This window comes from Andrographis paniculata, unplaced genomic scaffold (genome assembly GCF_009805555.1).
Source record: "Andrographis paniculata isolate CXL003 unplaced genomic scaffold, ASM980555v1 Contig37END, whole genome shotgun sequence".
NCBI classification, from domain to species: Eukaryota; Viridiplantae; Streptophyta; class Magnoliopsida; order Lamiales; family Acanthaceae; genus Andrographis; species Andrographis paniculata.
In genome coordinates, this window is record NW_026137570.1 from 7,469,767 (window position 1) to 7,493,526 (window position 23,760).

Sequence of the window (23,760 nt, forward strand, 5' to 3'; positions counted from 1 at the left end):
TACAATCATGTTTTATCTATTTCGATTAAATGTACTTTTTTTTTTTTTTTATTTTATTTATCATAATTAAATGTACTTTAGCATGAAAACCATAACCATTTGGTAATCCTAGCACATTGTTTGATTTCCATGGACACAATCAGCAATTTCTTATTGATATATATATATATATATATATTTATGATTGATATTTGATTAGAGAGAAATTAATAAATTTTATGTAAATTAAATAGTGTAACTAAAAAAGGTACACTCTTATCAAAATCAGTCTAAAATACAAGCACATTTTGTGAAAGGACTGTAGTTCAAGTGGTTCAATTATCTATCTATACTTAGGATCAATCTTTATTGGACATAACTGTGAAAAAAAATAAAAATGTATATGATAATAAAAAAAAATATATGAAATTTAATTCTCATAGGCTAGAAGAATATGTGATGTAATACACCTAGGGTGTGTTTGTTTGGGGGATTTTCCTCCGAATACACTATTCATCAAATTTTTCTTTCAAAAAATATCAAATCAAACGCCTATTTTTTATTTTTTTATATTATATTAAAAATTAATTTTGTATTCAAAATATCACATCTAACATTTATTTATATAACATCATACAAAGGGTGTGTTTGTTTGGAGGAGTTTGCCAAAAGTTCACTATTTATCCAAATTTTTTTTCAAAAACTATCATATCAAACACCTATTTTTTATTTTCTATATTATTTTGAAAATAATTTTTACATTAAAAACATTACATTAACACCTATTTATATCACATCATACAACTATTCAAATTCAAAATTTTTAAACATACACACCCTAAGAAACATAAATTTTCAGTAAAATCATGTGCAGAATTTGTATATGGTGTCTATAATTTAGCATCTTCAATATGGCTCTACAACATTTCCTTATATCTCATGTATCATCTCATTCTTTTATTAAAACTTGCGACCTTAAGGCCATGGGTTCAAGCCTTCGACGCCTCAGATCACCTGCTACACATAGCTCGTTTAGTGTAACTTTTTCGTCGGATCTGATTTGCACGATATTAGGTTCGACCGGAGATTTACCCGGTGCGCACTTTCAGGTAGCGGTTGCGGGTTCCCACGTCATCCAAAAATAATAATAATAAAAAAAAAAAGCATAATTTGTCATTTTAATTTATTTATGCCTTACGGAACTTACAATAATTATCTTATACTTAAAATTGACAAAAATAGACATGATTAAAAAATTGGATATGAATCTAACGCATATCCGGACGTAAACATATCCAAAAGAATTTGGTCATACTTACCAAGCACGGCTATGAATCGTGCTGGGTCATGACCTAGTCCAATTTATATACATAAAATATTTTAATTTAAAAATTTTATAAATATATTAACAAATGAATTTATATTAAAAATATGAATATAGTTTAGCAATTAAATTTTCGTCAGTTATATACTATTATTATGTTTGTTTTATAAAGAAATCTTATTAAATTATAGTTTTAAAAAATAACAATAATAATAAACGATCTAGTCTGATTTGAACCCATATTTTTAGACCGATTCAAAATCGAATTGAACTAGCCTAATTTTGCTACCTATAAAAATAAGTTATACACACATCAATCACATAATCTTAATATATTATTTATATCATTAATATTATTTTATACTTAATATAAAAAAAAAACACAAGATAAACACATTCAATATAGAAGTACAAAAAATAATAAATAATATATGTGGCTAGTACATGGTCGTGTCTAATAATATGCACTACTAGAATAGTATATATGGTCTAATCGAAAACTATTACTAAAAAATTACATAAACATGATTTAAGCGATTTTTGGAAATATTCCTACGTCTAAAAAATAATGAATAAATATTTTATATGTTAATTTTTTTTAAAAAAAAACATGTAAACTATTTTATGGAAAAAAAAAAAAAAAAAACCACTGATTAGGTAATTGATCGGTTTAGGGGTTATGTTATCGGGATAGCACAGCCCTCTTCTCGACTAAAACCCCAAGAATTTGATTCTTTTCTCTGCACTAAAATCCATGGCTTTATCGACGATTCCTTGCCACAAGGGTCCCTCCAAGTTCTTCCCCAACAATGGTTTTCTCCGAGCCACTTCTCTCCCGTTTCGGCCGACGTTTCTTCGGTACTGATATTTGATTTATCGTCCTGCTGATGCTTCCATTAACATTGCCTTGATACCTTTTTTTTTCCCCCTCCCAATGGGGAATTGTGTGTTTGGTCTCTTTAGGGTCTCCGGACTACACTCGAAGAGCAGGAATACGGTGCTTTGTGCGACATTTTCTGGTACCGGAAGCTCGGGTGCGAATAGCGACGCAAACCCCTATGAGGTAGCCTTCGAGTTTTGTTTATGGAATTTTATTTTATTTAAAAATTTTCAGCTTTTGTGGCTCACTTGACTGCGTTTAGGTATGTTTACGGTGTGCTTGGTCTATATATATATAGATGCGCTTAAACAATGATTTGATAATTGATACTATATTTTTGATGAGATGTTTCTAATGGAAAAATGAATTTTTTCTTTTTGGTTATATATCAAATGAAGAGTAAGTGTTTGATTTGATGGTTTTTGGTTGAGAATTTTTAATGGAAACATATGTTTTGAAGTTTTTTGTTAGTTATGTGATGTTTTGTATTGAAAATAGATTTTTTATGTAATATTTTAGACGATTAATAGGCTTTGAACTTATGTTTTTCAGTGAAGGGATTTCTAACGAATATTGTGAAAACATAAGTAAAAGAAAGTGTTGGTTATTGATTTCGCAATATCAATGCAGGTACTTGGTGTGAATCCCCTGGAAGGATTCGATATGGTGAAGGCTGCTTACGCCAAAAAGCGGAAAGATGCAGAGAAGAGGGGCGATGAAGCTGCTGCATCTCAGGTATGTTCTTGTGGTGAGCTCAAAATGTAATGTTGATGATTGTTATCGGCAGCCATTGATGGTGAATGTATTTTTGTTTTCAGTTGGAAAAGGCATATGACAAAATAATGATGTCTCAGTTAACAAAAAGGAAAAAAGGCGAGACGTTTGGATCGTTTCGGGTAAGGAAGAGATTCTTTTGTTTACTCATTTGGAGTTGGAGTTGATAGATAATACCTTCGTAATACTAGTGGCTACATTAAGGTTATTATTGTCTTTACATTGTGATAACATGATGACGTTTATGGTGATTAGTGCTGTGATGTAAGAATTATTGTGATGGCAGCAATCAGTTCTCCATATGACTATAATAAATAAATCAAGATTCCAAATTTGCGTGAGATAATAACGAATTGGACTAGCAGTCTAGCACGATTGCAAGTAATGATAATATTATTCCCTTAACTTGTAACCACTCTAAATTTGTTTTTTCATTTATGTTTTCGATATTTTTGGTTCCATTTGTTGTGCAATGGTTCTTACATACACACACATTTATATATTTTAATCAAGATTCTTCATTACTCAAATTTACCTTTATATTAATTATGGATTAAGTATTGTTGGACTTGCTTCTTTATTGCTTATCTCGTCTAAACTCTTCACTTAGAAGGAATTCTTTCTCATTCATTTCTGTAAACAATTAGTAAGTAATTGCCGGAGCGATTGTATGGCACGTGTTTGGCAAATTGCCAAATGACAGTAGAGCTATGAATACAGATAAGCTTCGTAGTCTTCTCTTCTATGCATTGTTTTATTAGTTCTAGTTTGCTGATGCTATGTAATGTTGCAATAACACTATATCCTCCGGGATGGGTCTTCTAAACACAGGCTCGAGTAATCTAGTTTTCGGTTCAATTTTATAATTTGAAATATCATCTGAAAGATAGAGCACTAGGAACAGTTTTTATAGGCTGAATTCATCGTTGTTTTATTCTGTATAGCGCACACACTTTCCTCTTTTTTTCTCTCACTAACTTTGTAATTTTTTTAAGTGGGTTTCATGTGAGAAATAAGTAAACACTAAAGCCTCAATTATATTTGAAGTTTCTTGTCGAATAAACACTAAAAAAATAACATGTTCAAATCTCCTTAGCTGGTATTGGATTTGTGTTGTTCTTTGGTCTATTTCATTCTAGTGAGTAGTGAGGCACTTGAGTTAAGAACACATTCATGTATCGTTATGCTGGGGGAATGTGAGATGTGGAGTGAGAATAGGCTTTCTAGCTGTAACATGTGGAATTTATGGTTAATTTAACTAGGTTAGGTAATTCGATGTCTAGTTCCTTGGTGAATTCATGTTGTTTTGTTGTGTTTAGAAGAGAACTAATGATGCAACTAGGAATCATCAATCATTTTCATTTTTTTTGTAATGTATTTGCCTCTGCTTCTGTGATGCTCAGGTTTCTAAGGATATAAAGTATGCTGACAAGCAACCAATTGTTCCATGGGCCCCAAGGTATGTGTTTCTAATACTATTGCTCACTTCGGATATTTATTACAATGCGTGTCCACCTCAAGAAATGAACCACTTTATTTTAATATTTAAACAAGCAGAACAATAATAAACAATAGAAATGAAAACTCCCATATTAGTAAAATCTTGAAGCTCAGTGTGATTTTATTTTCTGTAATGAACTATTTCCTCCTTTCACTAACGTGGTTGTGGTTGTCCCCTCTGCTCTAACAATCTTCCATCTTCATATATTCTTCTTCCATTCTTGTTTCTTTTCTCTAATTTTGTCTGTAATGTTTCATTCTCAATATTCCAATTGGTTTCAGTTTTTTCGTTCTCTATTACCTTTCTTTTCTTTCTTTTTTAAGCATGCTTTACAGTTTTATATAGCTGATTAATGCGATACTATTTACATAATTTTGCTAAATCAGAGGATCAGTATATGTAACAGTTATCTATAAATGCTTGTTAATTGACCTAAAGTAAAAAAGCCATATTGTAATCTGATGTTAAAATAAATAATACTGTTCTATGATTATGAATAATCTTCTGTGCTTGCGACATTGCTTGATAAGTACTGTTCTGGCTATATCTGCCCCCCCCCCCCCACCGCCAAGTAAATTTACAATATTTGATAGGATTTGTTTGGGTCAATTTTCACATTTGAGGTTTTGGTTCATAGGTTTTTTATGCTCCCTTTATTTTCTTTCATCTGTAATAATATTAATATTACTTTTGTCGTTTCCATGTGGTATATGGTTCAGGCCTGCCAAATCTGAGGCCAAAGATATTCAGATAAACATGGCAATATCTGCTGTATTTGTAAGTGCAAAACATTCTTATTTTTGTCTTTTTCCATCAGAATATTTTTCGGTTATTTATATGACCAATTTTTAAGAAATGGGAGAATTGAAATGGTTGAATTACTATGTCTTGTCCTTGCATCTTGAATGTCAATGACACCTTTCTGTGGACTGAGCTTATATCTTTTAAAGAATATCTTACATAAATATGAACACTTCCAATGCCAGAGGTTCGTTTTAGAATATAAAAAATAATTGACTACGAAGTCCAGCCGAGCTGACTTTTTGCCCTCAGAATCAGTTGTTACAATTTAATGATGTATTTGCTATTTCTGTCAAGTGCCAACCCATCTTATTATGCGGCGGTAATGAATGTGGAGCTCAGTACATCTACAAAACAGTTTCTGTAAAAGGAAATTTTTAGTATCACTATGTGATGAAGTAAACTACAATAATTGCTGATTTCATTTGAATATTATGTATTATACTCATATGCGATGTTTATTGGACTAAAATTTTATGACTAGCGAAAAATATTGGCTTGAAGGCAAATGAAAAGATAATTGCCTGAAAAATTAAAATTTCTTGGAACGAAATAAAAGTAGAATTGGCCTTCAGAAAATGCAGATATATATTAATGATTGTTCTGTTTATTGCAGACTGCTTGGATCTTTTTTCAGCGTAACGCTGAATATAAACCCTTGCAGTTTCTAGCTTTTGTGTTTTTTTATCGGGTATTTGAGAAGTTGAAGGCCTTTGACTCACCTGCTACTTCTGCTTTTACAGTAAGTTAGACAGGAAGAATTTGGCATTTCTTTTTTTTTTACTTGTCTAAGAGATTCTCAATGATTAATGTTGTTTGTTTCCTTCTTACATATTTAGCTATGTTTCTCTACTGATGTGACTGCAGGAAGATGGCGAGGATGAAGGTAGAATGATGCGAATGGGCAAAAGACTACTTCGATCTCTTGCACTAGTTTTTGGATGTGTAGCTTTTGCATCATTGGTATACTAAAAAAATTTGGCTCTGTTCTTTTAATTCTTTTTTTTGAATTTCTTTACTATGCAGTCTCAACGGTTTTTGATAAAAATACTACTTTTTTCAATTCCTTTACAATACAGTCTCTACAATTTTCTTGTTTAAATACAGTACAAAATGCTTTTAGAGTTCTCTACATCAATTAATTTGCTTGTCATTTTTAAATATTTCCCGTCCATAATAAGTTGTTGTTTACATCTTAAATATTCTTCTTATGTCATAATTATTGATTTCAGGGATACACTGCTGTTATAAATGTCTTTGAATTTGCTACTGGTTTTGTGCCTATTTTCTTGTACAACAACCAGGTATTTACAATTCTTTGCTGCTGTAAATACAGACCATTTGTGTCTTATGGATGATAATAGTTCGTGCTTGTGGGTGGATTATCTTATTTAGTTTTTGTATGTGTTGTACCCTTTGTATTCTCAGTTATTTGAACCTTTTAGGTCGAATCTTAATTACTTTCCAGAGTTTTACACTATAAAGATTAATTGATCAAGCTACATAACCATTCTCTTAGGGAACATATCTTAATTAAAAATTGATGCTCGACATTTTGATATGATTTATATTTATTGATAGTATGCATAATTGAATACAATATAAAAATTTTGATTCAGATTGAATCTAGATATATGTTTTGGAAGTGTTTTGGACTGTGACTAGTAAAAAGTTAGAATAAAAAATAAATATTTGATACACATAAATAAAACTTAAATATTTGATGTGATATGTTTTTAAAAAAATGTATTGCAATGAATAGTGCCAGAAAGTGGTTTGAGAACATACGTAAACAGAGCCTTAACAATTTTGCGCATGTATCAATTTGCCATATTCTGTGGCCTGATTTCAGTCTTTGCGTCGCCTTTTCATTCATGTTGTTTACAACTTTAAATTTATGTGATGGTATTGTACTATGCTCTGAATTTCTTGATACATACAGTTGAAGTTTTTGCATCATCGAATACTTTGTTATTTGCATCTGATGTTGAATATTTGGGGAAAATGATGACAATCCTGATATTTTTTTATATGCTCAGGAGCTGCTTGTAACTGCGTCCTCGGCGCTGATGCTTCACGTGCTAGCATCGTTTTACAGATAACCTCTACTAGTTGAGCTCAACAATGAGAATGACGGCGCAGGTTTGTGACTAATGCTGATATTTTTTGCTGAACTTTTGCCTGTAATAGGGACCAGTTTTGAGATTGTTTAAATATATAAATATCTGAAATTGCGGCGAAAAGTGAGTTATGCAATTTTAGTTCTTTGGGGGTTCAAAATTTGCGAAGCCATGATGGGGTTGTATGGTTTGCTGACTTATTGTTTGGATTACCTTCTCAAAGAGAAATAAAGGAAAATGAACATGAAATGAAATGAAAATGTGAGAAAATGAGTCCCGTAAGGGATCGACAAGTGGTACAGGGTGAACTTGTGACGTGTGGTCGTAGATTTAAATCGGAGCCTTTGAATTTTGCCAACCACACAAATTTCGCTAAAGAAAATGAAGGGAAAATAGTTAATTTGTTTAGAGTTACATTTTCAACACGCATTGAAAATATATTATTGTATCTTGTAAATATTGTAAAAGTAATTTTATATTTTGTAATAATTTGTTTTATACTATTATTATTACTTGAGTTTGTACATTTATACTATGGATATAAATAGAATTTGATTTTATTATGAATTGATATATATATATATAAATTTGCAAATTCATGATATCAGAGCTCTTTTTGTTGTAACACAGGTGAGCAAAATATTTGAAATTTAAAATTTGATTTGAATTAAATTAGAATGAGTCGGATTGAATATTTTATAAATTTTATATTTTTGGATCGATTTACTAAAAGGTTCAAACAATTTAATATTTGAAATATAATATTTTAATATAATTTATTATTATATACTATTATATTTTAATGTTAAATTATTACTTTTAATAATATAATAATATATTTTAAAAATTTTATAGAAATCTCACCTAACAAGACAGATTTTCTCTTTGTTATTTATTCGAAATGTTCAATAAAATTTATAAACTTTAAATTATGAATGGTTGAATATTTAAAAGACTTTAAAAATATAGATTGAATATTTAAATTTTAAAAAAGTTAGAAGTTTTTGAATAAATTTGAATTTTAAAAATTCAATCAAATCCTACAAAATGGTAGCTAAGATGACTCTTTCTTTCAAATAGGTAACATGTGTGTATTTTTGGGATAACTAAAAAAATTAATTGCAATTTTTTTTTTTAAAAAAAAGTATAATCAATAAAATTATAGATAGAAATATTAATTATTTCTGCAGCTAACCACTATTTATATATGGTATATAATACTATTTTTAATATTAATAAAAAATTGCAATAATCTTATAACACTAAAAAGATTTTGTACAAAAAAAATTATACAAATATAAAAATATTTGTAATGCTAAGTACTAAATGTAATATGTATAATCCTGATGATGTGATGTAAAGAGAGTAATAAATGAATAGAGATTTGGAGAGAAATTGATATATTCTATTTCATTCATTTATGCGCGTATTGATAAATTAAGCATCCACACATGTTTCTTTATTTTAATACCAAACTCGACCAAAATACCAAACTCAACCAAAAGTAACTGACCTAAATTTTGCATAAATAGTTATATAATACAAATAATAATAATAATAATAATATTAATAATAATAATAAAATTAGGTTATAAGAATATAAGGCCGAATAATTATTAGGCCCAAATATGGTATAAATACCAACTGAATATTGAGCCCAACAACGTGCAATCACATCGACAAGAAAGGAAGAAGAAAAGCAGCAGCGACGAGAGTACGAAGACGGTTGCGATGGACTATGACGAGCCGGAGGAGCAGGCCAGCGTCGACTCGGGGGAGATGGAGGCTGAGGAGGACGAAACCACTTCTACACTGGATCTGATCGCCGACTGTCAGGCAATGGACGTAAGCCGCCTGGTGGACCCCACTTTCTACAACGCCTTCTCAGACGATTTCGATGATGAAGACATTTACTGAAGCTATTGTGAGTATACGTCTCGCGTTTTTGTTTTTTGGTATAATTTCATTGATTTTGATTAAGGAAGGAAACGAGGAGCTGTTGGAGTGTTGCGGTTTACGCTGATTGTTCGTGCATTGATTTCATTTCGGTTTCAAGCTGTAGATGCTTTTATTGTCGATGAACCGTCGTTTTATGTTCTCGTATTTCGTAGTGTGATGCGTGCATTTCGAATGAGTGTGAATCGTTTGGACAATTTGGGGAAAATAGTAATAAAATTCTGTTGAATAGCTTCGTCGTTGTGATGTTATCTCTTCAATGGTTTCTGCAGTAGATATATATATATATATATATATATATATAGGCTTGGATTCCATTACTACCAAGCAGTTTAGGAGAATAATTCACAGCAAATTTCTTTCAATGGTGTTTCCTGGATAATTTTGATGGTTAAGCATGGAGTGTGGTTGAAATACCTTCCTGAAGGAATGTGATCATATATGTACCATATTGAAGCTTGTCACAAATATTTTCCTAAATCCATATCTATCGAAATTTAGCTTGAGAATGGCATAATACTAATAATTTTGCATTCGTATTCTTACAAGGAAAGATAAGACTTTAGCATGGCTAATGAAGTAGGTGTAGAAATATGAAATAATGATAGATTGGGGATGGTTGGAATTACACCAGCGATGTTCGACTAGGTTTAATTCTTGGATTTCATGGAACTTCCTTTTGTTGTATCCGGAAAGACAAACTAGCTGAATTAATTTTTGTTGGTCGGAAAAGCTTTTGAATTTCCCTGAGCGGCACTTGCTCTAACATTTGTAGCATCAAGATTCTACCTATTGCCTTATGTGCTCATGTTGTTTGGTGCGCGTAATAGGTGAAATTGAGAAGCTTCATTGTCTTTCTAGTAATTTGATGAAGTTTTTCTTTTATATGAAATCTTTTGATTGCTTGCAATTTAGATAAGGAAAGAATTTCCTTACATTTTGGTTATTAGTAAATTTGTTGAAGTTTATTGCATATGCCAACATGTTTTATTGATCTAAATTTAGATGTAGAAATATTGCAAGAACGTCCTTACATTTTTAATGGTTAACTTCTTGTGTTTTTTTGGTTATTAGCAAAACTTCATTTTCATAGAATACCCAAAAATAAATTGAGAAACTTGGGCATGGTATGTAATGTATGGGTAGTTTTTTGGTTATTTTTGGACCAACACTTAAACTCACATCAATCATTTTAGCAATTTTCTTGCTGACTCTACTTACCAAATAATTAATTGTGCCTTCTTTTCTTTTTCTTTTTTTTTTTTTTCCAAAGCAAAAACAAAAACACCAATTTGGTATCCATCCATTGATTCATATTTATTCTGTTTGTTTGTTTGTTTTTGTATGTTGCAAAAATGTCTGGGAATGGCAATGGCAATGGGAATGTGAATGGTGATGAAGAACAGACCCATGCCCAGATTCAGGTGATGTAATCCTATCCTATCTTTCTTTCATTCATTCAATATAAATAAGCATATATATATATATATGTGTGTGTGTATTTCTATTTTGTTGGTTTTTCTTTTAATCATGTAGGTATGTATATGTATATGATTCACATATTTAATTTCATCACCTGGAAACTTTAGGGTGTGTTCTTCCATAAAAAGGTTTTCCACATGTTTCCAATTGATATTATAAAAATAATATATATATATTCACATAAAATATATTTTTTATTTTAAAAATAATAATAACGAATTATTGATAAGTTTTTTTTTTTGTACTAATATAAAAACACTTCAAATTAAAAATACAAAACAAACAAATTTTTGGGTCTGTTTGAATATATAATTTTTTAAAATTTTAATTAAATTAATTAGATATCTTAATTTTAATATATAATTATTTATATTATAGGATAATTAATTTTATTAATATATTTTTAATTATTTACTGTGTATACTTATTCTAAAATTCTAGTGTCTAGGCAAGGAGAGTATCAAAAAATAATTTTTTTTTAAAAAAAAAATGAAATATCCAAATTTCATAGAGTAGAGAGGACCTAGGTCCCAAACTTATTTCTAAAAACATATATGTATATATTTAGTATTAAAAAAATAATTAGAATGAATTCTCATAAGGATGTCACACATGGTTTGGTTCTCGCCCAGTGTGATTTTTCTTGTCGGGGAGGCTTATTCAGTGTGCATTTTCGAATAGCGGCTACGGATTCTCACTTCATAAAATATATATATATATATATAGAATAAACAATAAAATTGCTAAAAAGTGTGGATAAATAAGAAGTTTTTGGATAATTTTTTTAAAAGGTCAAAATTTCTTATAACAAACAATTGTACTATTTGTTGAAAATAAATATTTGTAATATATAGCTGTTATTGAGATTTGTTATTTTGTAAAATTTTCAAATTAACAAATAAGATTGTGTTGTCTTGAAAGTTTGAAAAATTATCGATTGCGCCATAATGGTGAAAAGAATTTGCAGGTGGAAAGGGAGAAATGTAGCGCAGGATTATTAGGAATTAAAAATGCAGCACGAGCGAAGGCACGTGACAAAGCCAAATACACGGCACAAATAACCCCACAACCAACTACTACTACTCCTACAACGTTCACTCGTTAGTTTGTAGTATGTTTTGGTATTTTGAAACTAAGCAATAAAAATATACAATGAAACTTCAATGCTGCTGGAATGTTTGTTTCTTATTTTAATTTGAAATGTAGTATATTTTATGCCAACTATGAATAATTATACAGATAATATAAAATATGATATTTTGTTTTAAAGGGTAAACTATTTTTTTTTTTTTTCCTTAAATGGAGTATGTCGCAAACTAGTTCCATAAGTGGAAAATTTTCGTTATTTTAGTCCGGCGCTGAAAACGCCCGCGTGGCTCGCCGGAAGCCACGTGTCCCACCAGGTCAGCGACACTTGACGAATATGTGGATTTTGTTCTTTTTAATTTTTTTTTCAATTGAACCAAATAAAAAAATTTAAAAAGGGAAATAAAATTAAAAATAAGTTAAAAATAAATTTAAAAAATAAAATAAAATAAAATAGAATCTACGCGGGCGTCTCTGGCGCCGGAGGACTAAAACATCGAAATTTTTTCACTTATGGGACTAGTTTGCGACAAATTTTACTTACGAAACTAAAATAATAAGAGGACGAGACTAAAAAAATAGTTTACCATTTTTAAATTATTGATTTTTTTGGAGAATAAAATATATAATTATTACATTATATGGATGTGTATATATATTGTAGTATTTTTTTTTTATTAATATTTATCAAAATTGTTAGCAATAATTTGTTGGGTGAAAAAATCAAGTCTACAATATTTTAGAATGGAAATTTTATACTGATAAGTTTAGCTACAAGATTTTGGATTATATAACAAAAACATTTAAAATTATAAATACTAAACATATTATTTTTAATCAAATATATAATTTATAAACTTTTAAAATAATTTATTTGAAATTTACATGTTATAATTAAATAAATAAAAATATAATTGATTATAGTTTTAAAAAAATCAATTAAATTGGATAATTGAAAATTTTAAAAGTAAATTATAAAAACAATTATTAACAAAATACTTTTATATTGAACAGTTATATCTTTAATAATTTTAACAGCTTAAAAAATATAATATAATTATTTTTATAAAATTTCATTCAAATATAGCATTAAAATACGTTTATTTTAACTTTTATTTATTACTTCTACTTAATTTTCTAAATTAAATCAAAAGGACTTAAGTTAAAATAAAAATGGAATGGGAGATTTTATACAAAAGTTTATCATTCATTAATTTTTTTATTTATTATAAAATATCAAATCATATAGTAGTAATTATTTTTAGTTTTACATTCAAAATATGTCGATATCTATTTATATTATGTTATATTACTATTTAAATTAAAAATTATTTCAAATTTAAATTCAAAATTCAAATATGAAAATACGCAATCAAACACACCCATGATAAATTTAGACGGAACAGTATATGCAGGCTGCAATTTAAAATGGATCAACCCGGGCCACTTATTATTATTATTGGACTTGTTTGATTAAAATTTTAAATTTATAAATCAAAGTATTTACACTTTCTAATTTTTACCCTAATTAGTTAAAATAAAATTTAAATCAAAAGGTTAATTTCAAATTAAAAATAATAGATTTATTATTTTTAATAAATAAATAAATATATATAATATATTTTATTGTTAATTATATTATACTTTCTTTTCATTTGAAACAAATTGTTTGGAGTTTAAATGAATAATATTCTCCCCGTTTCGAATAAATTGTCAGTTTTAATTAATTTGTTCATATTACTGTAAATATGAGAATTTAGATAAAATATAATTAATAAATAATTAAAAATTATATTAGTAAAAATAATTCCGATATAATAAAAATAATTATAAATTAAAATTAAAACAAATAAATAATATAATTAAAGTTAAAAAAATTATAAATTATAAAATTTAAAATACCATTAAAAAAGACAATGTGAAATGAACGATAAAAAAATATAAATAATTTACGCGCAACGTGAATAATTATTGTAAATTAAAAAATAATAATATTTTATATATACAAAATAAATATATATTTATAATTTTAAATATAAAATTTAAAAAAAATATATATTTTTTAATTGAAACAAATAAACCCATCAATTTTAATATATATATATATATTAATTTAACCCATAATTTTGAAATTCCGAAAAATCTTCTGGCCTTGAGACAGACAGGACATCAGCCAGCCCTAGCCGTCTCTCGTCTCCCCGGTTCGTCTCTTCCCTCTCCTTATTTCTTCCTCTGCCCTTTCTGCTTCTCTACTTACCCCCTTCTTCTCCTTCGTCTTCTTCTTCTTCTTCTCTGGTATTACTTTTCATCTCCTGACCAAGACAGGCCGGGCAGCATCCTTCTATCGTTTTCTTGTTTCTACAGTTTCGTCGGAGCCTTTGTAAGTTCACCAATTTTGCATTATTTGCTCTTGTTTTTTGATTCTTCCAGCTGCTATGGTGTTTAGGGTTTAGTTAATCGTGTTGATTTTAGATTGGCTCGAAGGGTTCAAGTCTATTAGGCCAATTTTTGTTGGCTTTGTGCATTCTTCTTATGTAGTGAGTTCGTTTCTTTCGTTCTTTGTTGGAAACTTTCTACTTCTTTGATGAATTCAACATGTACATTGCTTATTTTGAAATATTCATTGATTGATTTTCAATTAACGGAAGGCCAAGCCCCCCCATTTTTGATTTTCAATCTAGGGTTTCCTTAATATCTTCTCTTTTTCTACCAGCTGCGACGGCATTGATGAGGAAAGGCACCAAGAGGAGGGCGGCCAACAAGGCCGAATCTAAGAGCAAACCTGCTGATAACCACAAAAGCGAAGAAGAGAACCACGAGGACCAGCAGGGGGCCAATGCTGATCCTCAGCCAAGTAAGAATGAAGCACAGAGAGGCAGACCAAAGAAGGCTAAAGTTTCCAAGGAGGAAGAGGAGCCAGAGTACTTTGAGGACCAGCGGGATTTGGTAATTTATTATTGTTTTGGGCGTGCTACTATCGGATTTAGCCTGCTTGTAAAATTATCATTTCATTATTCATGAATGATCTGGATTCTGCTTATTATTCAAGAATGTCTGATTTTTCTTTTAAAGTTTTTTTTATTGATTGCTAATATGTGCAGGAGGATCTTTGGAAGGAGGTTTTCCCAGTTGGTACGGAGGTAAGATAACATTCTATTCATTTCAAAATGATATTTTAGCTGCATTCATATTGCTTATGCTGTTCTAAATGTAGGTTTGATCATTTCTCTGTTGTTATTATTATTTATTTATTTATTCTTAATTTTCAGTGGGATCAATTGGACACGGTATATCAATACAAGTGGAACTTTTCTGTTTTGGAAGTGAGTTGCCACATCTTGCTATTCATTCAGTTGAATCAATGAAACTTTTGTTTGTTCCTTGTTCCTTAGTTCATTATGCAATGGTTTTTCACTTTAATGATGACACAAATTAGATATAAACCAAATGAGGTAGTTATGAGATTTTAGCCTAATATTGTTTGTGGTTTGGCAGGATGCATTTGAAGAAGGTGGAGATCTATATAATAAGAAGGTCTACCTCTTTGGATGCACTGAGCGTAAGTGGCCACTGTGACAGTGCTATGTTTTTTAACCATTTGAAACCTGACGTGCAAATATATTATTGTAATTCATATTCAAGTTTTATAGCAACACAAAAGTCTCTTTACCATAACAAGAAAGCTTTTTTTTTTTTTTTTTTTTTTTTTTTTTTTGGCTGGACAACCCAATTTTCTCAATGATTACATTTTCCGTATTCTACCATTGTTTAATTTTGTATTGGCTCCTTGAAGAACCAGAGGATTTCACATCTCTATGATCAATTCTTTCACTTCTATATTTACTAGATTTGTGGTTGCACGCTGACTAACTATTAATTCCTGCAGCACAACTGGTCCCTTTCCGAGATGAAGCAAAAGTGACAATGATTCCTGTTGTTGTTGCTGTAAGTCCTGTAACACAAGCCTTTTCCATGTGTATACAATTGCTTAATTTGTTTATTTGATTTTTTGATTTTTAATGATGTTCTATAAGGGGGTTTATGTCTTTTCATGCCCTTAGAAATTGTTGAGGTTTAGTCTGAAAGTTATTCTAGTGAATTGATGCTGCTCTTGCATGCTACCCTGCAATCTTTCAATTTCCATTGTTGGTTGTCTGAGCTAGGGCCACAGGGCACCTTCAATTTTAAATTTGGCGGTAGGAGTTCTTGTATATGCCTTGTGAAAGTTGGTGTTATTAAGGTTTGATTCTATTGGCTGTGATCTCTTGTATCTTGACTACTTATGATGGCATTTGTTCAATGCTGTGCTTCCATCAGAAGTGGAAGTTATTGGTAACTTCTAATTCTAATTAAAGATATGAATTTTGTACCAATTTATGTGTCTTAAATATGCTTCTCCCACAGGTGGTATCACCTTTTCCTCCATCCGACAAAATTGGTATTAAATCAGTTCAGAGAGAGACTGAAGAAATTGTGCCTATGAAGCAAATGAAGATGGACTGGGTCCCATATATCCCACTTGGAAAGAGGTTACAAATGTTAATTTATTTGCTTATTTTCTATCCTCTTATCATTTGACTTTTATTGATTTCATTCATTTTCATCAGGGGCTCAATGGTTGAAAGACTTAAAAATTACCAAATTTTCATTTTGAGATGTAATCAGAGGAGGTAAAGCTCTATTGCTTGTTTGCAGTTAACTACTTTTTCTTTCTTGATGCAGATCTATTGCATTTGAATACTGGATCTATGCATTCATGAATTAGTTTAGTCAGTTCCCTGTTGTTTTTCCGTATTCTTTATTTTTCTGATTGATCAACTGACAGTAACTGATAAATGTATATGTTTGCATGGTTTAAGACTTGTTGCTGGTACCATGCTTGTTTCTTCCAATTCTTATTTCCAAATTGGCACATCTAATACACTATGATCAACTTTATCTATGTGTTACTGTTGAGTAAATTGGATAAGTTTCCCTTGTCCTAAACTTTCATCTATATTTTCTTCATAAATTGGCTGTCTACATCAACTCATTCTAGGAGTCCTAATATGAAAGTCAATCTTTAGTACTGTCTTCGTATACTAAATGGAAACAATGGAGAAATGCCTTAAGTCCTATTTACATTGTCTAATTAAATTTTTTTAGAGGTTAAGATTTAGTCTTATTAAATCTTTTTTAGGCTAAGGATGGCTGTTATTTGTGATCATTTGCCTGTGGATAGTGTTGGTTTCCCATATGCCTGACTGGCCTATTTAAGTGAAAATTACAGCATTCATGTCCTTATGTTGCTTCTGCAGGGCTGGTCTGAAGCACTTGAAAATAGACCGTGTCAAGAAGTTCGAGTATTGCTTACCTTGTGAGTGAATTTTCTATTCCATGATCTTAATTTATTATGCAACCATATTTTGGTAAAGTAATGTAATTCTTTTTCCCGTATGCTTGCAATTCATGATCTTGTCTCATTTAATTTGCTTGTTCTATTAGAACGAGAATATCATGTTCAAGCCATTTAACATGTTATATTCATGAAAATTTCAAACACCACAATTCCTTGTTATTTCCTTAAGATTACTGCTGCACACTTGTAATGTTGCTTCTCTCGAGTCTCACTTGTATAGCTGGGATATATCTCTGGAACACAGACCATATTTAGTTTGATGGATATGGTTGATATTTTATTCTGTATTTTCATTTGTTTAATTTGTATGATAGAATTGTGATTAATTATATAAAAGACAAAGAATTACACTTTTGGGTAAAATATCTAATGGGATTTAATAATGTTATTATATCATTCAAAATAATTGTGCTTGAAAATTCTAGTTGCCATATTTTACTTCGTCCAAATTCCATTGCATATTAGATGGGCTGGCTTGAGCGATGATTGAAAATAGTGAAATTTAACTGTAGAAACCCTGTCTTCAATACTATCATTGGACTTTTGAAGCAAACCCTGACATTTTCAACAATTAAATTTGTAAAAGTAAATCTTGTATTTTCACAATCTTCTTTCTAGTTTCTTGAATTTCTATTATTCTGTAACTGTATTAGAATTTTAGATCATCGATTTATTGTTTGTATAGCTAAAATAATAACTACATAGCTCTGTTATGGTCAACAATCTCATTAGTCCCTGTAGTTATCAACTCAATTTGTTTTTTCGCAGATTACTACAATCCTTTTCAGGAAGATGAAATTGAACAGAGCACAATAGTGGATCTATTATTTCCAATAGACCCCAAACCGGTAAGATCATATTATATATTAATGATTTGATCTCTTCCATAATAGATGAATTGCTGTTTTAAGAGTCAGGAGATGTCTAGGCTTCTGTTAGACAGTGACAACTGACACCAATGATCGGTTGCTTTACCAAGTTCTTTGAAATAGTTTAACAGGATACTTACAATTTTTCCTGCAGGTTTTTGGTGAATTTGATTGGGAACTTGATGAACTAGAGGTATGCTTGCAAATTAAATTGTCCAAATTTTGACTGATTTCAACTTTGCCTGCTGGATTTCTGTGTGGTTTTGTATTGATTGACGTACATTGTGCTCTGAAATAATGAAAGATTAATAACTATTTAAAATGGAATCCATACAGGAGTTTACTGATAAGCTTATTGAGGGAGAGGAATTACCTGCCGATCAGAAAGAACCCTTCAAGGTCAACTGTCACGACTATGTGCTTGTAGTTCATGGAATTTCTCCATGTATGATTTAACATTTTATATAATAGGCATTTCTATTCTTCTTGTAGAATTTTGTGAAAGAGAAAGTTCGAGAAGCTAAAAAGGCAAATCGAGAGGTGTGTTTTCTTGAGTCAAGGATCTTCTTGTTAGTTTTATATATATATATATTATCATGTTTGTTGAATCTTGCTTTCTGTATAGGCAAGGGAAGCCCGGAAAAAGGCACTGGCTGAAATGAGTGAAGAAGCAAAGGCTGCTTACGAAAACATGAAATTCTTCAAATTTTATCCTGCGCCATCTCCCGACACTCCTGATGTGTCCAGAGTGAAGGTAATTGTCTATTAATTCAATTGTAGGCTTCTTCACTACATGAAATTTTATTTACTAATTACACTTGCGATTCTTGAATCTCAATGCTATCGATGGTTTTTCCTTTCCCTAGTAGTCCCCATTGCATTGCAATAAGGTTTATGAACGATTATCTGAATCCCAAAATGCTTTTGGCTTTCTTATTGCAGTCGGCGTTCATCAACAGATACTACGGGAAGGCTCACAAGGTCATATAAAATGAGGTGTCGAAAACCACATACTATTTAAGGGAAACATCTTTTAACCGATGCCCGTTGTTACTGATGAGTCATGTACCGTAAATTTCGGCTTGAAACTGGAGAAAATGCACTAAATGCCATCAATCGAGGCCTGGTAATTATTTTCATCTTTCGTCGGTTCAAAGTTAAATCTTTAAAAGATTAGGAAGGTGAGAATCAAACATCTTTGAATTCAAAAAACCAATTTTGGAGATTACTGAGTTGAGATTACATTCATAATTATAAACATTCCCTTTTGTTACCTGAATGTAATTCTTGAGGAGAGGAGAGTTATTAATGTTGTACTGTTATAGCTAATCCGACCTCTTACCTTTTCTGGAAAGTCTTGGGTTGTGTAATTTTTGTATTTTTGTTCGATTTTTAAATATTTAATTTTCATTTAAAGTATTTATCCTGCTATGTAATAATAATATATTATAAAGGTAAGTATGATATATGTATGTACGAGTACGAGTGTGTTTGTAAATATGTATATATATATATTTAAAGATGTGTATATATGTATATAGTTATAGAGGGAGAGAGAGAAACATGACAACAATAATAAATGTTTGATCGAGGAATTCTGTGTGTGTTCATTCATGATCTTATCACACATATTTATAGGTGGGGTGAGCAATAATTATAGTACACGTAGTAGTTTGTTGTATAACATGCATCCATACACTAAAATTTATCTACGTCAATGTGATGTGTATAATATGTGTATAACACTCTCCTTGGATGCTTTATACAAAGAATGCGCTTCGCTAAAACCTTATTATGAAAAATCTCTGTGGGAAAAAAATCATAGTGAAGGAAAAAGAGTACATCATTCTCGTATTAATACGCTCCTCCTGCTCTGGATTTTATTTAATGTCTTTCGTCCGACGCATTCCAATTCCTTGCACCAGTTTGTTGAATGTTGCAGTCGGTAGTGCCTTCGTAAATAAATCTGCAAAATTTTCAGACGATCAAATTTGTTGCACATCAATTTCACCACTTTTCTGAAGATCGTGAGTGAAAAAGAACTTCGGAAATATGTGCTTTGTCCGATCGCCTTTAATATATCATCTCTTTAATTGAGCTATACAAGCTGGCATTATCTTCAAATAATATTGTAGGAGGTAATATATCATTGGTAATCAAGCCACAATTCTTCTGAATATGGTGAGTCATGGACCTTAACCAAACCCATTCACGACTGGCTTCGTGAATAGCTAAAACCTCAGCATGGTTTGAAGAAATAGTTGTTATCGTCTGTTTAGCAGATCTCCAAGAGATCGCGGTTCCACCACAAGTAAACAAATAGCCAGTTTGAGATTTTGCTTTGTGCGAATCAGACAAATAACCAACATCAGCAGAACCAGTTAATTCATTTCGAGATTCACTCGAATAAAATAAACCGAGGTCATGAGTCCCCTGAAGATAACGAAAAATGTTCTTGATACCATTCCAATGGCGCTTTGTGGGGATGCGCTAAACCTGGCCAGTAGATTTACTGAAAAAGTTATATCTAGCCTGGTACAATTTGCAAGTAATATTAATGCGCCAATAACGCTCAGATATGGTACCTCGGGACCAAGTATCTCTTCATTTTCTTTTCTTGGCCTAAATGGATCTTTACTGGAATAAAGGGATCTGACCACGATTGGTGTACTCAGAGAGTGAAATTTATCTATGTAAAATTGTTTTAATACCTTTTGGGTATATGTTGATTGATGGATAAATATTTCATTGTTTACGTGATCCATCTGTAATCCCAGACAATATTTTGTCTTTCCAAAATCTTTGATCTCAAATTCTTTCTTTAGATATTCAACTGCAATTTGGATCTCTTCAGGAATTCCAATTAAATTAAGATCATCAACATATATAGCAATAATGACAAAATTTGATCTATTTTTCTTTATAAAGACGCATGGGCATATTGAATTATTAGTATAACATTCTTTTATTAAACATTCGATCAGACGGTTATACCACATTCGCCCTGATTGTTTAAGTCCATACAATGACTTTTTCAATTTGATGGAATATGATTCCCTTGGGTTTAATTTGTATGCTTCAGGCATATTGTATCCCTCAGGGACTTTCATATAAATATCAGTATCCAAGGAGCCATAAAGATATGCAGTGACTACGTCTAAAAGACGCATATCGAGTTTTTCTCGCACTGCTAGGCTCACAAGGTATCTAAATGTTATTCCATCAACAACTGGAGAGTACGTTTCATCAAAATCTACTCCAGGCCTTTGTAAGAATCCCTGAGCTACAAGACGGACTTTATATCTCACAATTTCATTATGCTCATTTCTTTTTCGTACAAACACCCATTTGTATCCAACTGGTTTTATACCATCTGGTGTTTGAACAATTGGTCCGAAGACCTCTCTTTTGTTTAATTAGTCAAGCTCTGATTGAATTGCATGTTTCCATTTTGGCCAGTCATTTCTTTGCCGACATTCATGAACCGATTTTGGCTCTGGATCCTCATTTTCTTCCATTATATCAAGTGCTAAACTGTATGCGAAGGCATTATCAATAATTGTCTCTTTACGGTTCCAACATTTTCTTGAATATAGTTAATTGAGTTTTCAATAATCTCATCATGTTCTTCAAGATCGTGCTCTTCTGGAGCAATTATTTCAGGGTTGACTTCCTCGTTAGATCGAGGTTTATCAATGTCATTCCTGATATTTTCATGATTATCATCATTAATTCCTCTTTTCTTTCGAGGGTGTTTATCTTTGGAACCGAGTGGTCTACCACGCTTTAAGTGTGTCGCTGATTCATTAGCACTTGCAATTTGTCAATCAGGGACAATTATTTTAGCGGTGCATTAGCAGTTTGGATATATGATCGAGTGACTTTGCTCGAGTCACTAAATGCATCTGGTAACTGATTTGCAATATTTTGCAAATGTATAATGCGTTGAACTTCTAGTTCACACTGCTTTGTACGAGGATCACAAAAATCCAATGGGATTTTCCAATTAATATCCCTTTTCGGTTCGTTTTTGTCTCCCCCTAATGTCGGAAAATAGATTCGTCAAAATGACAATATGCAAATCTTGCAGTGAATAAATCACCCGTCATAGGTTCAAGATATTTTATAATTGACGGCGATTCATATCCAACATAAATGCCCAATCTACGTTGAGGACCCATTTTTGTACGTTTGGGGGGTGGAATAGGAACATAAACAGCGCACCCAAAAATACGTAGATGAGATATATTTAGTTCGTGACCAAATACTAACTGCATTGGGGAATAGCTATGATAGCTTGTCAGCCTCATTCTTATAAGTGTTCTTGCATGTAAAATTGCATGCCCCCAAGCTGAAACGGGCAACATAGACCTCATCAGTAATGGTCTAGAAATCAATTGCAATATTTTAATAAGTGATTCTGCCAGGTCATTTTGTGTATCAACATGAGCAACTGGGTGCTCTACATTAATTCCAATCGACATGCAATAATCATCAAATGCATTCGATGTATATTCAGCAGCATTATCCAGACGTATAGTCTTAATTGGATTATCGGGGAATTGTGCCCGTAATTTAATAATTTGGGCAAGCAATCTTGCAAATGCCACATTGCGAATAGATAATAAACAGACATGTGACCATCTGGTAGATGCATCAGTAAACACCATAAAATATTTAAATGGCTCACACGGTGGGTCTATTGGTCCACATATATCCCCGTGTATTCTTTCCAAAAATGTAGGTGATTCAATACCTACTTTAGCTGGCGATGGTCTGGTTATCAATTTTCCCTGAGTGCAGGCAACACATGTTAACTCATCTAAGTTTAACACTTTTTGATCTTTTAATGAATTGTCATGCGAATTCTCAATTATTCGCCTCATCGTTATGCTGCCAGGATGCCTAAGGCAATCATGCCATATTTGAAAATCGGTAGTCCTTTAATCTACCGTGAGGTGTGTTTCAACAACACCTAATCTAGCATAATATAAGCCGGTAGAGAGTGATGGTAATCTCTCAATGATGCATTTCCTTTTATCAATGATATTGGTGATCAATAAAAATTCACCATCGGTATCACTCATAGTCTCAATGTGATAACCATTTTTTCGAATGTCATGAAAGCTCAGTAGATTTCTTCGAGCTTTAGTGGCCAACAGTGCATACTGTATCACAATTTTCGTCCCCGCGGGGAGAAATATAATGGCTTCTCCAGAGCCTTGAATTAATTTCGCACTGCCACTTATTGTATTGACATTCATCTTTTCCCTTTTCAAATGGGAGAAATATTTTTTGTGTTTCAATATGGTATGTGTCGTTGCACTGTCAATGAAACACATAATTGCATCATTATTTGGCATCCATTTAACCAAAAATAAAATAAGTAAGAGCCCTTGTGCTGATAACGTGTTATGTAATAATAATATATTATAAAGGTAAGTGTGATATATGTATGTACGAGTACGAGTGTGTTTGTAAATATATATATATATATTTAAAGATGTATATATATGTATATAGTTATAGAGGGAGAGAGAGAAACATGACAACAATAATAAATGTTTGATTGAGGAATTCTCTGTGTGTG

The 23,760-nt window shown here is 31.1% G+C and overlaps 2 protein-coding genes and 1 long non-coding RNA gene across 6 annotated transcripts; all 3 read left to right on the forward strand.

The window, feature by feature from the left end:
- Positions 1 to 1,956: 1,956 nt before the first annotated feature.
- LOC127250712 (protein CHLOROPLAST J-LIKE DOMAIN 1, chloroplastic) lies at positions 1,957 to 7,644 on the forward strand. Of its 2 annotated transcripts, XM_051274121.1 has the most exons (10): positions 1,959 to 2,161; positions 2,267 to 2,366; positions 2,814 to 2,918; positions 3,002 to 3,079; positions 4,361 to 4,416; positions 5,178 to 5,235; positions 5,876 to 6,001; positions 6,127 to 6,222; positions 6,492 to 6,563; positions 7,299 to 7,643. In XM_051274121.1, exons 1-10 carry the CDS (start codon positions 2,058 to 2,060, stop codon positions 7,359 to 7,361), a joined length of 858 nt encoding a protein of 285 aa, XP_051130078.1. In that variant the 5' UTR covers positions 1,959 to 2,057; the 3' UTR covers positions 7,362 to 7,643. The 2 variants fall into 2 exon arrangements, with proteins under 2 accessions (XP_051130080.1, XP_051130078.1); XM_051274123.1 differs by lacking the exon at positions 5,876 to 6,001 and having other exon boundaries at positions 1,957 to 2,161; positions 7,299 to 7,644.
- Positions 7,645 to 9,033: 1,389 nt separating this feature from the next.
- Positions 9,034 to 12,074, forward strand: LOC127250487 (uncharacterized). The gene is made up of 3 exons (XR_007838691.1): positions 9,034 to 9,303; positions 10,742 to 10,759; positions 11,785 to 12,074. It is a non-coding gene; the product is annotated as an uncharacterized LOC127250487 (long non-coding RNA).
- A 1,957-nt stretch (positions 12,075 to 14,031) lies between these two features.
- Positions 14,032 to 19,589, forward strand: LOC127250675 (protein HEAT INTOLERANT 4). 3 transcript variants are annotated; one of them, XM_051274071.1, is made up of 16 exons: positions 14,032 to 14,104; positions 14,229 to 14,283; positions 14,617 to 14,849; positions 15,005 to 15,043; positions 15,173 to 15,226; positions 15,399 to 15,462; positions 15,790 to 15,848; positions 16,308 to 16,432; positions 16,511 to 16,573; positions 17,201 to 17,259; positions 18,070 to 18,149; positions 18,325 to 18,363; positions 18,507 to 18,569; positions 18,663 to 18,710; positions 18,796 to 18,924; positions 19,113 to 19,589. In XM_051274071.1, exons 3-16 carry the CDS (start codon positions 14,631 to 14,633, stop codon positions 19,158 to 19,160), a joined length of 1,089 nt encoding a protein of 362 aa, XP_051130028.1. In that variant the 5' UTR covers positions 14,032 to 14,104; positions 14,229 to 14,283; positions 14,617 to 14,630; the 3' UTR covers positions 19,161 to 19,589. The 3 variants fall into 3 exon arrangements, with proteins under 3 accessions (XP_051130028.1, XP_051130027.1, XP_051130029.1); XM_051274070.1 differs by lacking the exon at positions 14,032 to 14,104 and having other exon boundaries at positions 14,111 to 14,283; XM_051274072.1 differs by lacking the exons at positions 14,032 to 14,104; positions 14,229 to 14,283 and adding an exon at positions 14,388 to 14,440.
- The last annotated feature ends 4,171 nt before the right edge of the window (positions 19,590 to 23,760 follow it).

Excerpts from the sequence above, each read along its gene's own strand:
- LOC127250712 (XM_051274121.1), top strand. The coding sequence starts at position 2,058 with ATGGCTTTATCGACGATTCCTTGCCACAAGGGTCCCTCCAAGTTCTTC. Across the intron at positions 2,367-2,813 it reads GCGACGCAAACCCCTATGAG|GTACTTGGTGTGAATCCCCT; the intron begins GTAGCCTTCGAG and ends ATATCAATGCAG. Across the intron at positions 6,002-6,126 it reads CTGCTACTTCTGCTTTTACA|GAAGATGGCGAGGATGAAGG; the intron begins GTAAGTTAGACA and ends ATGTGACTGCAG.
- LOC127250675 (XM_051274071.1), top strand. The coding sequence starts at position 14,631 with ATGAGGAAAGGCACCAAGAGGAGGGCGGCCAACAAGGCCGAATCTAAG. Across the intron at positions 16,433-16,510 it reads TATATCCCACTTGGAAAGAG|GGGCTCAATGGTTGAAAGAC; the intron begins GTTACAAATGTT and ends CATTTTCATCAG. Across the intron at positions 18,570-18,662 it reads ATCAGAAAGAACCCTTCAAG|AATTTTGTGAAAGAGAAAGT; the intron begins GTCAACTGTCAC and ends TTCTTCTTGTAG.